Source organism: Megascapheus bottae, chromosome 16 (assembly GCF_031878675.1).
Source record: "Megascapheus bottae isolate mThoBot1 chromosome 16, mThoBot2.hap1, whole genome shotgun sequence".
Classification (NCBI taxonomy): Eukaryota; Metazoa; Chordata; class Mammalia; order Rodentia; family Geomyidae; genus Megascapheus; species Megascapheus bottae.
The window spans coordinates 43,839,109-43,855,949 of NC_143524.1; the positions used below are offsets into that span (position 1 = coordinate 43,839,109).

The 16,841-nt window shown below is 41.2% G+C and overlaps 1 protein-coding gene across 2 annotated transcripts in view; it reads right to left on the reverse strand.

Moving 5' to 3' along the window:
- Fchsd2 (FCH and double SH3 domains 2) overlaps window positions 1-16,247 on the reverse strand; it is a 189,164-nt gene extending 172,917 nt beyond the window's left edge. The window contains exons 1-2 of one of the 2 annotated variants that reach the window (XM_090348381.1): window positions 15,962-16,247; window positions 14,240-14,337 (exon numbers count right to left, since the gene is read on the reverse strand). In XM_090348381.1, coding sequence (XP_090204507.1) covers window positions 14,240-14,337; window positions 15,962-15,982 — 119 coding nt within the window. In that variant the 5' untranslated portion in view covers window positions 15,983-16,247. The remainder of the gene's footprint in view (window positions 1-14,239; window positions 14,338-15,961) is intronic. The other variant, XM_090348382.1, reaches the window with a different exon arrangement.
- Between the last annotated feature and the right edge of the window lie 594 nt (window positions 16,248-16,841).

A 16,841-nucleotide genomic window follows, 5' to 3' on the forward strand; every position in this document is an offset into this window, starting at 1 on the left:
ATCTCTAATTAACCTCTAGAAAACGGGAAGTGGGACTTGGCTCAAGGGCAGGGTAGTAGCCTTGAGCTGAAGAGCTCGGGGACAGCACCCAGGCCAAGTTCAAGCCCCATGACTCCCCCCCAAAAAAATATCCAAGGACAGTGCCCGGACCCTGAGCTCAAGCCCTGGGACTGACAAAAAAAAAGAAAAGAAAAGAAAAGAAAAAAGAGAAGAAATATGAATATTTTCCTGTTTAGACTCAGATCATATTCCCAAGGTACCTCATCATGCATATACAAATATCCCCAAACTCTGGAAGTGTTGCCCAATTGGTAGAGCAGATTCCTGGCAAGTGGCAAGAACAAGGCCCTGAATTCAATCCCCAGTATTCACATTCTTCCACCCCCACCCCTCATTTAGCACATACTCCAAAATCTGAAGAAAAAAAAAATCCAAAACTCTTCTGGTCCCAAGAATTTCATATAATGTTTACTGGATCTGTACATGCTATTTTCAGGTCTGGAACAACAGACCTGTAGAGATACATACACAGCCATGAAAACAACTAGGGCCACAAAAATAAACAACCAGCCCAGCACCTGTGGTTCATGTCTGTAATCCTAGCTACTACTACGCAGGAGGCTGAGATCTGACAATCATGATTCAGCCTGGACAGTCTGTGAGACTCTTATCTCCAATCAACCATCAAAATTCCAGAAGTGGAATTGTGGTTCAAGTGGTGGAGTGCTAGCCTTGAACAAAAGAAGCTCAGGAATAGTGGTCAGGCCTTGAGTTCAAGCCTCAGGGCCAACACCCCCCCCCCCAAAAAAAGAAGAAGAACAAAAACAATAACAAAACAGTATATATGTCCATCAATCCTGGAACACGGCCTACTTGCCAAACATGCATGACGCCCTGGATTGGACCTCCAGTATAAAAGAATTTTTAAAAATCTTGAGGTTAGACATGAATCTAACTACTTGTTTGTTTGAAAATAAAAGGAGAAAATGGAACATAGTAGTACATGAAGTTTTTTTCCTAGACTGAGTTACAGCCAGCTGGAAACTAATCATTTTTTAAGTATGCAATTAAAATATTAGTACTTATACATATTAGAAGTAAATTTTTTTTTTGTGGGTCATGGGGTTTGAACTCTGCCTGGGCGCTGTCCCTGAGCTTTTCAGCTCAAGGCTACCACCCTACCCTTGAGCCAAGCCCTACTTTCCGTTTTCTAGAGGTTAATTAGATGAGTCTCAGGTCCTTTTGTGCTGGCTGCCTTTGACCCTAGATCCTCAGATCTCAACCTCCTGAGAAGCTAGGATTACAGGCATGAGCCACAGCGCCAAGCTTTCAGAACTAAATTTTAAAGTTTACTAATACTGAAAATAACTTCAATAAAACTAGTTAAAAGCAAAAATGCTGGCAAAAATTAATATTTAGCAGATATATAATAAAACATTAATAAATATCACTGAATCATTTAATTGGTAATATTCACATAGTTAAAATTTTTAAATATACAAAAAAGATATAATGAAAGTCTGCTCCTTTCACTTTCCTCTAGCCACCAATAGGAAGAAAACAAATACCAATAAAATACAACACAGAAGACATGTACATTCCAATAATTTCCTTGGGCTCATGGACATTGTAATACTTTTCATAATACCAAATATAACATTTTCTTTTTTAGCTGGTAGATTTCAAAGCGGACAAATCAGAAAACATCTGGAAGACAAGAGATTCTACATGAATGCCAAGAAGGAGATCAAATAGAATGTTAAAGTAAAGCAAGCCAAAGAAATGCTTTGAGGCTATAATAAAATAAAAAACAGTTATGAGTCTGTAAGCTAGTCCTGACCAAGAGAAAGTCTGCAGCAGTAGAACAAAGGAAAGGTATACAAATTTCTACATTTAGTTCCTAAATTAGTCATGGAAAAATTAATGTCATAAAACAATTTATAAAATAACTCCTATTCTGAAGACTGACACTAAGCACAGGATGGCTTCTGTAGGATTTAACATCTATTTCACATATTTCCAAAGAAAACTATCAATTTATCATTACAGCCCCTTCATATAATAGGCTTCACACTTTATACTTCAAGACTAAATTGCCTCAGTTAATGACTGAGCATTGCCCAAATTAACCTCAGAAAATGAATCAGCTAGGGACAACTGTATCCCTCACTTGTCCTTTTCTGATTTCAATTCAGCCATTTCACTGGTGCTCTCACCAGAGACGCAAAGGTGGTCAATAAAATACAATTGCTTGAAGGGCCTTTCAACCACCACCTCTCCAAATTATCAGATGAACAATAACAACAAAAAAATGCATCAAGATCTCTAACTCAAACCATTCTCTTTGAAGAGTATCCTAAGAGGCCACTGGCCTATTGGCCAATCTGCATATGGCAAACACAAAACCCTACTCTTCCTGTAAGATACTGAATTCAAAAGAAGAAGAGGATACAAATTATTTATATGAAGTCCCTGATTCATAATCAGCTTAGGACATTTGAAATTTTATCAATGTCCTTAATATTTAAAACCTAGTGTATTTTTAATGCTACTATGAGAACCAACAGGGGTAAATTGGAAATGGATTCCTGTGACAAATTAGGCAAAAAAAAAAAAAAAAAACAGACAAAAACAGTTACATTGCAAAGGTTACATTGCTACCACCATAACTTTATTTCCTAGCAAAGATCAACTTCCAAGAAGATAATCACATAAGAAGATAATCACATTCTCAGGTTCCTTTGCATGAAGCATGAATGGTATAAGAAGCAAGGTTGACGAGTAAGACTATCAAGACTATCAAGTTAAGTCTATTAAGAAAGACTGGCACAAAAAAAAATCATCTTCCCTAGTAGAAAGAAAGAAGAAAGAGGTAACAGCTATACCATATAAGAGAAAATTTCCTTCTTTCCTCTTCTTCTCCCTCAAATGATCTTATGTGGCTCACACTTATAATACTAGCTACTCAGAGGTTGAGATCTGAGGATCGAGGCTCAAAGCCAGCCCAGGCAAGAAAGTCTATGAGACTCTTATCTCCAATTAACCACCAGAAAACTGGATTGGTACTGTGGCTCAAGGGGTGTAGTGGTAGCCTTGAGCTGGAGAGCTGAGGGACAGCATGCAGGCCCAGAGTTCATGCCCAGTACCAACAAACAAAAACAAAACAACAACAGAAACAAACAAATATATATATATATATATATAATGACTAGAGCTGCAAAAGCCATCAGCAATGATGAAAAGCATCACTACCAATCAAAGAAAGATGAAACAAGACACCTGGACCACTGGCTTAGGGGAAAGACATGCTTCTGCATCACAGGAAAAGTTTATCGTCAACCAATTACAGATCTCAACCTCAGGTTAACTCTTTGGAGGATAAGTCACAGACCATAATTTCTGAAATGATGTTCTCAATTACTTAAAATTATAGTCCATGTGCATTTGTAGAACATCTATTACATTCTACACACTGTGCAAGAGATATTTTATATGCTTTACTTTGTTTAATTATTAAAATAACCCCATAAGGTACTATAATTATTATCATTTCACAGATGAGAAACCTGAAGTTCAGTGAAGTTTAAATGACTTGTATCCAAAATCATGCACTTAATAAAAGACTAAGCAGTAGGATTTGTACCCTGAAAGCAAGCTTCTAAGCAGTGCTTATTCCAGTGTATATCCCACCCTATCATACCAAATCATCTTGACTATTTCTCCTGTTCAAATATCTGAGTATGGCTAAAAACCGACCAGGTCAAGAAAAAGTTCAAACAGAAAGTATTCAACTTTTGTTTTTGTTTGCTTGGGTTCTTTGTTTCTGAAACAGGATCTTATTCTGTCTCTCCAAGTGCTGGAATTACTGGGCTTGTGCCATCACATCCGATTAACTTTACTAGCTTTAGTTTAATTCTGTTTGAACCAGGCGAATATTCTCTATTCAAGTCTGTGAGTCATAAAAATAATTTTACTTGCAGTAGACTACAATGACTATCCTATTTAAAATCTAAACAACTCTTTAAATTTTAAGGTCACAAAAGGACTTATGAGCAATGGCTTATAAACAATAGGAAAAGGTACTAAAACTGACTCAATTCAATAAGCAGTGATCATAACAAAAAAAAGTCTATTTCGTTAAAAAAGACTTTCTCATACTGTATTTCATCCTTTGCCGAATCTCTTCCCTCTTATAACTGACCGTAATATGGAAGAACAAATTTAAATTTTAAATTCATTTAGACAGATGAAATTCCATGTTATCTTTTATCAATGTTTACATGTTTTTTCAATTAAAGAATTTATTAGCATTGATTTTTACATCATATTTCAAATGACATGTTTAACAAACAAATATTCAAGAAGGGAATCTCTATATACAATCACTGGCACTTAGTTTTTAGAACATAATCAAAATTAGGCTAACGGTTTGTATATCACAGATACATACATATGTAATAAGACATTATGTCTATAGAGTCATAGGTCTAGTTTACATCTTTTTAATCATTTTTTTGCCTCTCTCCAAAGAAACACTAAGTGTGGTTTTATCTGATCTTTTTCCCTTATAGCTTCAGTTTTTGTTTTTTGTTTTACCAATCCTAGGGCTTGAACTCAGGGCTTGAGCACTGTCCTTGGGTTTTCTCAAGGCTAGAGCTCTACCACTTGAGCCACAGCACCACTTCTGGCTTTTTCTATGTATGTGGTATTGAAGAATTGAACCCAGGTCTTCGTGCATGCTAAGCAAGCATTCTATCACTAGGCCAATCCCGTCCACAGCTTTAATTTTAAAAATCATTTAAACTTCTTCTCTAGTAGATGTTTGTATAGCAAACTTGAGGCCCAGAGTTCAATCTCCACTAGCACAAAACAAACAAATCTCTCAAGATTTAGATAAGTTCTTAGGTAACTTGGTGTGTGCTTGTATACGTACACATATTATGTATGGGCAACAGTACTAGGACTTAAACTCCATGCCTCAAACTCCTACTGAAATTTTTCAGTCACTGTTGGTACTCTATTACTTGAACCACAACTACACTATCACCAGCTTTTTGTTAGTTATTGGAGATCAGAGTTTCAAGAGCTTTTCTGCCCAGGCTGGCTTCAATGATTATTCTCAGATCTCAGCTTCCTGAGTAGTTAGGATTATAGGTTTGAGCCACCAGCACCTGGTTCAATTTTTAGTTTTAATCTAGAAGAATACTAACAGGAAAGCAATAATGATTAGGGAATGAAAGAAAAGATCTGAATCCATTAACTAATATGCAACTTATAGTTACCATGACACATCATATAATTTCATATCCCACTAAGAAAAGATAGTGTCACTTAAAGTGATGTTATCATCTTATCACAGAATTTTTATTTATACTTGTCAAAGTGTTTTTTTGTTTGTTTTGGTCGTTCGTGGGGCTTGACTCTGTGTCTGGGTGCTGTCCCTGAGCTCTTCAGCTCAAGGCTACTGTTAGGTTCGACTGGAAGAAATGACTTCTTCCCTTGGCTCTCTCTCCCACTGCACCCTGGAAATCCTGTCTAGTACCTGTAACCCTGGCAACTGGCATGCCTGAGGGCAGTGGGAGGTCCCCACTGAGGTATTTCCACATCCTCTGAGATCACATCCATTTCCACTGTGTCTATACCCTTCCCCCTATATAATTTCTCACTTCCCACCCTAAGCTCTCTTGCTCGCCCGACTCCATCTTGGGTGGCAGGAGTCTGCTCTTTCTTCATGCAATAAACCCTCTTCTCCTGAACTGCGTGGAGTTTCCTTTTGGCAGACCTTATAGTTACCACCCACCACAGCACCATTTCTGGTTTTCTGGTGGTTAACTGGAGATAAGAGTCTCATGGACTTTAGTACCCAGGCTGGCTTTGAACCTTGATCCTCAGATCTCAGCCTCCTGAGTAGCTAGGGCTATAAGGCATGAGCCACCTCGCCGGCCAAAAGTGCTTTTAAACTTATAGTCAGATTTCTTGTAATCCAATCCTCTCATGCATGATTTTTTTCTAAAAAGGTAAAACTGGTACATAAACTGTTCACTTTCCAAGTTAAACTCTTCTGAATCTTTTTCTCCCCTTTGACAGTATTGGGATTTGAACTCAGGACCTCACACCAGTCATTCTATGCCTCCAGCTCTCCCTACCCTTTTTTTGTGCACAAGTTATTTTTTTAGATAGCATTTCATCTTCTGACTGGGCATGCATCTGGACTGCAACTCATCTATTTCAGGCTTCCAGCCCTAGCTGGGATGACCAGTGACACCAACAATAACCAGCTTTTGTTAGGTGAGATACAGTTTTGAAGATTTTTCTTCCCCGGGTTGACCTGGAACTTCAATTCTCCCAGTCTCAGCCTCCCACACAGCTTAGTATATGAGAGGCATGTACCTTCACACTCAGCTGTGGGTTAACTTAGGTCTCACAAACTCTTCTGCACGGGTTAGCCTTGAACCATGATTCTACCAATCTCAGCCTCACAAGTAGCTAGGATTACAGGCAAAAGCCATCAGCACTCAGCTAATAATGCATATTTTGATAGCAAATTACTTTACAATAGGATACATAAAGCCTTTTTAAAAGCTTGGGAAGCCAGGAGCAGTGGTTTGTGCCTATAATTTTAGCTACTAAAATTGAGGTCTGTGGATAGAGGTTCAGAGCAAGTCCAGGCACACAAATCCTCAAGACTCTTTATCTTCAATAAACTAGCAAAATGCCAAGGCTGGTATGGCTCAAGTGGCAGAGTACCAGCCATGATTGAAAAAGCTGAGCACGAGGCCCTGAGTTCAGGCCCCTAGTACACACATACACACAGCTTGAGAGACACAGATAAAGACAGTACAATAGCTTAGAGACTTTACCAAAATTAGCTACTTTATCTAGCTGTGCTTCAGTTTCTACCTTCATCTACAAAATAACCAAATATATCTACCAAATTCTAAAAGTCTAGAGCTTTTCCATACTATATAATAAGCTCCTAAAGATATCTGCTAAAAAGGTTCTTTATGTTCTGAGTCTCTGAAAAGAGCCTTTCTGATTCAGCACATAAGAATACACAACACTAACAACAACAAAAAAAAGTGCACAGGTTCTAGTATTCAGAAACATAATTGGTAAGAGGCCTTAAAAGAGCGAGGAAAAAAATAAATAATAAAACTAAAAAGAAAGTAAACTGTGCTTGTCTACTACTAGCAGCAAACATCAACAGGAAATGCATCAGTATAAAATCTTCCCAAAGAATGGAATGTTCCTGATTAACAGCAAATAAGTTATCTTTCTTCTCATACTCCCAACATGCCAGCTTCCAAATGAATCCCTAAAAAAAATGAAGGGGAGGAAAGTAAAGAAAACAGCTGTATCACAACTAATATCCTCCACTCACAATTCCAGATGAGAAACAGAAAGGAACTTGTCACAGTCAGCATAAAGTTCTCCTGTTTATGGCTTAATATATTATGGGGTTTTTGTTTGTTTGTTTATTTTCCATTTATGGAGCTTGAACTCAGGGCTAGGGCGTTGTCCCTGAATTAGGATTACAGGATCGCACTACCTTTTGTGTTGATGGTGGTTGTGGTGGTGGTTGTGGAGCTTGACTTGGGGCCTGGGCACTGTCCCTAAAATTTTTAGCTCAAGGCTAGTGCTCTACCACTTTGAGCCACAGGGCCACTTCCAGTTTTCCGGTAGTTAATTAAAGATGAGTCTCAGGTACTTTCCTGCCCAGGCTGGCTTTGAACCATGATCCTCAAGCCTCCTGAGTAGCTAGGATTACAGGCATTAGCCACTGGCACCTAAAAATATGTTGTGTTTTGTTTTAACTTATTTCAAAGTCCAAAACATATGTCTACTATTCACTTATCTATATTAATAAAGAAGCTATATGTCCTCTCTTAATGAATGAATACTAACAAGTTGAGCATGAGACTAATAGAGAATCTGAGTGAGAAGCTAAAGTTCCAGGGTGGACAACAGTCCTTTCTCGGGAAAGGAAAACACATTGGGCATGGTGGTACACACCTTAATCCCAGCACTCAGGAGGCTGAAGTAGAAGGATAGTGTTTGAGACTAGCTTGAGGTATATAATGAGATACTGTTTCAAGGGAGAGGGAGGGTAAGGCCCAGATTCCATTCAAGGTAGTACATACATAACAGCCTGAATACAGAGATCATTAATGAGTTTTATGTTTTGCACTGCAGATTAAACTTAGTGACTTTCACATGCTGCAGCACTACTACTGAGCTATATCTGCAGTCACAATGAATTTTTAAAAAGTTATCTTACGGGGCCGGGAGTTTGGCCTAGAGGTGGAGTGCTTGCCTAGCATGCATGAAGACCCGGGTTCGATTCCTCAGTACCATATACATAGAAAAAGGCCGGAAGTGGTGCTGAGGCTCAAGTGGTAGAGCTCTAGCCCTGAGAAAGTCCAAGGACAGTGCTCAGGCCCTGAGCTCAAGCCCAGGGCTGGCAAAAAAAAAAAAAAAAGTCATCTTACTTAAGACAGGTAGAAAAAGTCAGAACTCCTCCTCCCTCCCTTCTCAAGCAGCTGAAGTTAAGGACATTGAATACAGTAAGCTTTGACTTCAACTCAGTATTTCAGCTTCCATATCCAAAGCACTGGGGACTATAAGTACTTCAGATTACAAAAAAAAAACTTTTTTGGATTTTAAAATATTTACATAGGCCAGGAGTTTGGCCTAGTGGTGGAGTACTTGCCTAACATGCACGAAGACCTGGGTTCAATTCCTCGGTACCACATTCATAGAAAAAGCTGTAAGTGGTTCTGTGGCTCAAGTGGTAGAACTCTAGCCTTAAAGAAAACCCAAGGACAGTGCTCAGGCCCTGAACCTAAGCCCACAGACTGGCCAAAAAAAAAAAACCATAGACAAAAATGCTCCAAAATCCAAAAGTTTCTTAGCAGATAATTTCAGATTTTCAGATGTTCAATCTGTACCAATGAGAAAAAAGGAGAAAGGAAGGAAAGAAAAAAATTTAAGTTTAAACTGCTATCTTAGAAGAAAATACAGTATTTATACTACATGAGAACAAGATGACTGATTCAAGATCTTTCAGTGCACTGAAAAGTTATCAGTTAAAAATAAAGCTTCTCTGTAACTACTTATCTAGTGTGACACTCTGTAAAAGGAATGTATCCCTGGGCACTGGTGGCTCACAGACATAATCTAAGCAACTCAGGAGCCTGAGATCTGAGGATCAGAGTTAGAAGTGAGCCCGGGCAGGAAAGTCCAGGCAGGAAAGCTCATGAGATCTGATCTCCCTCCACCAGAATACTGTTTCCACTATTTTTCACGTGTTTTGAATAGAATCTGGGGAGATAGTCACTTCTTTTTTTTTGTCATGGGGCTTGAACTCTGGGCCTGGGCGCTGTTCCTGAGCTCTTTAGCTCAAGGCTATTGCCCCACCCCTTGAGCCACAGCCCCATGTTTCCTAGTGGTTAATTTGAGATAAGAGTCTCACATTCTTTAGTGCCCAGACTTGCTTTGAACTGCGATCCTCAGATCTCAGCCTCCGGAGTTGCTAGAATTATGGCAGGGTGGCACCTGACCTGTCACTACATTTTTAAACACATATGGAGTTTTAGGTTCTATGGAGCCCTAAAAGATGCACTCATGAACAGAAAAGTCACATAGATTTTCAGCAGACCTGTTACACATGAATGAAGGTACACATGTTCATTGAAATCATTCTATAAACTGTAATGCTGTACAAAACAGATTTTGGCCTTTATCATTTCCATATCCATAAACACCTATTTGCTTATGCTGAATCCATTCGCGAGCCAATTGCCAATTTAGTCTAAAATGCAATCTCATTAAAATCGGGAAAGAATGAGAGTATGTTCAATAGTAGAGCTTATGTTTAGCAGGCACAAGAGACTGGGCTCAATCTCCAGCACCAAAAAAACAAAATAGAGAAAACAAGTAGATGACTTGGTGATGCTCTGAAATTAATGTTATAGTTTACCTGAATGTCAATTTTAACTATTTTTCTTATTAAGGCAACCAAGATCTTGTGTTCTTAACCAATATAGCATGTATAGAATAAAGCTAATGATTTTAAATCCCCTTATCTATGGTATAACAGTATGAGAAAATGCTTAGTTAATGGATACTTTTAAAAGATGAACTGGTGTTGCTTATATAAAGTATAATTTATGGGCTTATTGAGTTTGTGAGCAGTATCAAAACAATTATTCCTCAGTTCCCCATAGGGAACCAAAACATTTCTATGAAATGCACTTTTTTCATTGTTCTTGTTTTAGCTCTTTGAAATGGGATTTTTTTAAGTGGGGTTTCACTGTGAGGCCAGTCCTGATTGGCCTCCATCCTCCTGTCTCAGCCTGGGATTAAAGAAATACACCATGATGGTCATTTTTTTTAAATGTTCTTGTTTGGGCTGGGAGTTTGGCCTAGTAGTAGAGTGCTTGCTTAGCATGCACGAAGACCTGGGTTAGATTCCTCGGTACCACATACATAGCAAAAAGCCAGAAGTGGTGCTGTGGCTCAAGTGGTAGAGCCCTAGCCTTGAGAAAATCCAGGAACAGTGCTAAGGCCCTAAGCCCAAGCCCAGGACTGACAAAAAAAAAAAGTTCTTCTTTGTATATATGTTAGCATGCTAGCTACATTAATACAAGGGGAGTTTCAGAGTGTGTGTGTGTGTGTATATATATATATATATTATAATATACACATGTATACGTGTATATGTGCATATATATGCACATATACACGTATACATATACACATATATGCACATATACACATATACATATACACATATATGCACATATATCAGGCAAACAAACTACTTGGACCGTATTAATCTTCAGACACCTTATTTGTTAGCCCTCCCTGATTCTGCTAGTATTCCCAACAGTGTGTTTTACTCTTTCTGTCATTCATTTTAAGTGTTTATTAATTGTACCAAAAGATTTGGTGGTGATATTTCAGACATGCATGTATATTTTACTCTATAACTCTATCAACATTTAAAAAAAAGAATATTTATGAATATTATCAAAAATAGTCAATAAGTATACAATTTCCACAAACAAATTCTTTTCCCAATAAGTGAAAGAATCCTTGTTTCTAGAAAGTTAGATTATGTAGCAATCTTTGGTAACATGCAGCTCAGCCATCTCATTTCATAAAATGTGTCAAGCAATAAAACTTACTTTTACCATAGCATACTTTAACAATTAAAGCTCTTAAACGGAACACAGTAACCTCAAACGCACTTCAGCTGGCAATACAATTCTCTAATCACAACTATGTAGGAATCAAATAAATAGAAAAGCACACTGACTCTTTTAAAATATAATCTGCTGATCCATGGTGCACCACCAATTTCTGCATTTATAGTTTATATACAAATAATGAAATAGTCTACATTAAATATCACAGTATAAATTGCCCATGTAAATCAAAGTATAAAGAAGGGTCAGGCTGGGAATGTGACTTAGTGGTGGAATGCTTGCCTAGCATGCATGAAGCCCTGAGTTAAATTCCTCAGTATCACATATGCATACAGAAAAAGCTGGAAGTGGTACTGTGGCTCAAGTGGTAGAGAGCTAGCCTTAGGCAAAAGAAACTCAGGGATGGTGCCCAGACCCTGAGTTCAAAGCCCAAGGGGGTGGGGAATCAACAGATACCTCTATAGACCCTTACAAAGAGAGCTTATAAAATATTTTACCAAAAACAAAAAAGGTACATTTAAATATAGCAGTTATATACATTTGATAACTTTGGCATCACAAGCTAAAAGTACAAAGTTATAAAAAACCAAGGCTAAGCCCCTAACTTCAAAGAAGCCAGGAGTTTGGCCTAGTGGTAGAGTGCTTGCCTAGCATGCACAAAGACCCAGGTTCAATTCCTCGGTACGACACACATAGAAAAAAGTCAGAAGTGGTGCTGAGGCTCAAGTGGTAGAGTGCTAGCCTTGAGAAAGTCCAAGGACAGTGCTCAGGCCCTGAGCCCAAGCCCAGGACTGGCAAAAAAAAAAAAAAGAATTCATATAAGACAGTTGAAGTCCTTTGAGATCACAGAAGACAATTACCTTGCAGAGGCAGTTGTTAGCCAGAACTGTCTAGTGAAAAAGTGGCAGGAAGAGTACCACAGGCAATGGAAAGAGCAAAAACAAATTCATGAATGCAAAATACATAGATAATTAGATGCCCTGAGTAAACAGAAGAGGAAAGATGCATGGGCATACCAAAGCAGTAATTAAGGAAACTAATGTCATGAATGCCATGACAAAGTGGGCAGCCTTTTTACAGAAGGTCACATAAAACTCATATATAATAAAAACTGACAGCAGTGTAGAAGATAGAGTAAAAGGGTGAGACAGGATAAAAGATATGTGGACACAGTTATGATAACCAGAATACTGTAACAATGTAAACAGAATAGATTAATCAAAAATATACAAAGTAAACAAGAGCAGGAGCAACAGTCTACATCAACTTTCACTGCACAATCCTTGTGAATGAAGGCCACTACTGTCCCATTCTACAAATAAGAAAACTGAACTTCACAATGAGTAAGTTATTTTTTCAGAATCCAGAACATCTAGAAGGTAACAATGCCTGGACACAAATTGGAGACTGAATCCAACATCCATAGTCTGAACCTTAAGCTCTTGCATCAAGTACAGTCAATACAAATCTGACACTGACCCACAAAGTCCATAGTCTGGACTTTAAACTCTTGCATCAGGTACAGACAACAGAAACAAAGAATGTAATCAAGTCTTAGAAGACACATACACTCAACAAGACTTAATGACTACTAACCATCCACACTCTACACAGAATCTTCACTAAACACTAATTTTTTCATTCTAAAAATGGATTACTTCTTCTAGACATTTCTACAAAAATATACTGGTAGACTTAAGAGATGCTTAAGTTTTTTGCTGTTAGTTTTTTGTTTCTTTTCTCTCTCTCTTTTTTTGCCATATGAAGCTTTAGATATCTTATACACAGGAGTTTTTTAAATCTGAAAACATTATTGGGACTAGGGAGATGACCCACTAGTACAGTATATGCTTACTGTACACCAAGTCTGAGTTAAATGCCCAGCAGCACTTAAAAGAAGCTTTTTTCCCCTTGTAGTCACAAGAAGCAAAGTGGGGGGCAGGAGGGGGGGAAGAGAGGGAGAGAGGGAGAGAAGGGCTTAAAGGTAGAGTGTTAGCCTTGAGCAAAAGAAGCTTAGGGGCCGTACCCAGACCCTGAGTTCAAGCCCCAGGACTGGGGAAAAAACTCATATTAAAACAGAGAAAGAAATGAACTCAGAATTAAAATAAGAATACTTACACTCACTTGAATTTTCACTAAAGGCCCACACTCTACTAGTTGAACCACACCCTCACTCAGACCTCTCATTTGATAACTGTGGTACTCAAAGGAAGTAAAAATTGCAGCCACTCTATTTCAGCATGCAAATCATCTTTCCTCTTTACAAAAATACACATTGAACTGTCAGTGTGTACAATAAGATTGTCAAATAAGTAATATTTCTTTCAATAAATTTTCACAATCCTCTCTTTTGGTTCATTTTGTCTTCTGTTTTACTTTTAAGATAGACTCTCAATATATAACCCAGGCTAGCCTTGAATCTGTAATTCACCTGTCTCAGCCTCTCAAGTGCTGGGATTACAGGTGTGTAACATTTCTGATACTCATTTTCTCAATATAAAAAGATATGTCTTATCAAGTATGAAGTTACCTTGATTATGAATATAAGTAACTTAACAAAATATGATAAACATGGTTTGTGTTAAATTTAGCATTCAAAGATAAACTATATCATGCAGTAACAAACAGCAGTAACATACAATCATCTAAGGTTGACTGACTCACCCCAGATATTAACCATTAACTACAGGTACCAGTTAAAAACCTGTGCAGAACTGTTAAAGTCAATAAATAGCTGTTATAATTCAGTGGAAATATGTAAATAACAATTTTATTTCACTGATCAAAATCTGACTGAAACTTTTAAGGACCTTGTTTCTTTTCTAACAGTATCTGCATACTAAAGCTTCCTCCAATGAAATTTGTTCTGTTGTAATTTCAGTTACAATTTCCCGCTGAGTAAAAGTTCTAACAGTCTTAAAACAGGAAACCCAAAAGGAAATTCCATCGTCAGATCCAAGAGCTTGGCAACTCAAAAGTCTTTGGAAACAGTGATAGACAAGTTCTCAAACTATTTACTGTAACCTTACCTCATATCTTCAAGCAAATCACATTCTGCTTGATGTTTTGCTTGAAGTCTTGTCATCTGCTCAACTTGAATGTTTTTCAGCTCCTGTGTAACTTTCACCTAGAATGAACATATATTTTTGAAATCCTTATTACAACTCAAAGTACAAAATACTTAAAAATAATACTTGTCACAGAATATGTACTACTCTCCTTGAAGATCATAAATCCATTATTTGCCATCTAGTTTTATTACCAAAGATATTTAATAGTCAAATAATCTGAGAGGTGGAATACACATTTTTGTAAACAAGTATAAAAATGACAGATTTAAAGAGCTGCAAAATATAGTAGACATGCTACTTGATGCACAAGCTCAGTACACATCCAGGTCTTCTTACAGTTTTAAAAGAGCCTCACTTCCGTCTCTTCGCCCCCAAAAAAGATGCAGACATTAGCCACTAGGAGAGATGAGCATAAAGAATACTGACAATCAAAATTTACACCATCGTGAAATAATATGCATGAATCGACTACATCAATTATTCCACAATGGCTGGAAGAAAGCACAGGCTGGGGGTGATGCCCTCCATTCGCTGACAGCCCATCAAACCACAATCTCTTTCTCACAAAGAAGAACGCAAAAAAAGTGACCTTCCAGCATATACAGTGCTTTTAAACTAACCCAGCAAGCCAGGCCCCATGGTGGCTCCACTTCAAACATCCAGAGCCGCAAATGCCAGCTGGCCAGAGCCTCGACCACAAAGCTGGACCCCAGGGTTCGAGGTTCCAGTAGTGGAATGCTGGCCACCGGAGAGGTGGTACATATAAAAAAGAAAAAGCTCTAAACACACATTTAAAGGGGGGGAAGAAGAGACCTTGAATTAGGCATTTGGCAAATGTTTGCCATTAAGAGGAGAGGCAGAAGGGCCTCCTCCACCCAGCGCCCAGAGTAGATCACGGTATCCAAAGGCAGGATTAAAAAGCTGGGGAAGCTGCTCACCAGCCGGGAGCACCCGTCACTCCCACCCAGGCTACCCAAACCCAGACAGATCGCGCCTCGAACTCGCTCTCCTGGTTGGAAGTGCCTCGGTTTCCTGGTCCCTTCGCTAGGGGCGGGGCGGGAAACGGGGCGTGGGGAGGGGGAGAGGCAGGAACCGTCAATCCGAAATTTGCTTTACCTTGGGGTGGAAGGGCAGTGACCATTCCAACTTCTACACGGCAGTCCCGGGGCGGGGTGGGGGAATGGGGGGGGGGGAACAGGCCAAACCTTACCACCAGGCTTGAAACAAATCACACTCACACTCACTCACACACGCGCGCGCGCGCAGGGGTGTCGACCACGGGCTGGAGGACTCCAACCTGGAGCTGACTAAACAATCACACACGCACAGGGGCTCTGCAAACCTGCCTCCCCTCGGTGCAGCCCCGGGAATACACTCTGCAGTGAGCAGCAGGACCATGCGGGTGCACACACCTCAATACACACCCAAAACTCTGGCCAAATATCGGGGTCCAGACTGGTGGGGGGGGGAGCCCCAGCACTACCGGCGTCCTGGCTGTCCCTCGGTGGGAAAGGCACCTCGTACCCGCTCCCCGTCCCCCCTCCCCGGCCTGGGGCCGGCGGCTACCCAGTGACAAGCCCGCGGCGACAGCGGTCACGGCCCCTTGCGGGAAGGGGGAGGGGGCGCGGCGGTGGCACGCATCCCTTCCAAGCTTCCCAAGCCTTCCAGCCGTGTCCTTACCTTCCTCGGCGGCGGCTGCATGATGCTGAAGGGACATCAATCCTTCCCCGACGGCGGCCTTCAAGGAACGGTCACGAAGGGAGGCTGGCGCAGCGGGGGCCGCCCTGCGAGCGAGGGCGCGTGCGTGTGTGTGAAAGAGAACCCGAGGAGGACTCGCCTGAGAGGCTGCCAGGCCGGCGGGCAGCACCGGGACTCAGGTCCGAGCGAGTGTGAGGAGGCTGGAGGAGGAGCGCGGGGCAGGCCTGGGGCCCGGGCAGCCCGGGGGGCGTGTGAAGGAAAGGAGGCGGAGACCGCGAGGGGGCGGGGGCCGGCGGCGGGGGCGCCAGGGTCTCCCAGCTCGCCGAGCCGCTGGGGAACAGCAGTCGCGTCGCTCGCGCTCCCCGCCCGCCGCGGCGGCCCCCCCACCCCACCCACCCACCCCACCCACTCGGGCAGCCCGGCCCCGGCGTGGAGGAAGGCGGCGCCGCGTTCCCAGCTAGAGCTCCACCACTCAGGCCGCGGGAATTTCCGGCCCCGCCGCGCGGTGCAGCGCCCCGCTCTGGCGGCGGAGGGAACAAGCTCGGTCCTGCGTCGGCTTTGCAGCGAGGGAGCCAGGGAGCGAGGTCGCGGCGCGGGGCCCCGTATTGTGCCGGGGGATGGGGGGGGAGGGAGAATAACAGAATGGTGGACGGATCGGAGGGGTAGAAAAACCAAAGAAGCGCGAAAATCCCCCCCCCCCTTGCTCACTGGCAGTGGCACGTTCCAAACGCCTCCAGTCCTCCCTCCCCCACACGAGGAGGCAGCCGGGGGCTTCCCGCGCGCCTTCCCGCCCGCCGGCCGCGGCGCGCGTCTCCGACCGGGGGCGCGCACGCGGGCGGGAGGGGGCTCCGCGCGGGCGCAC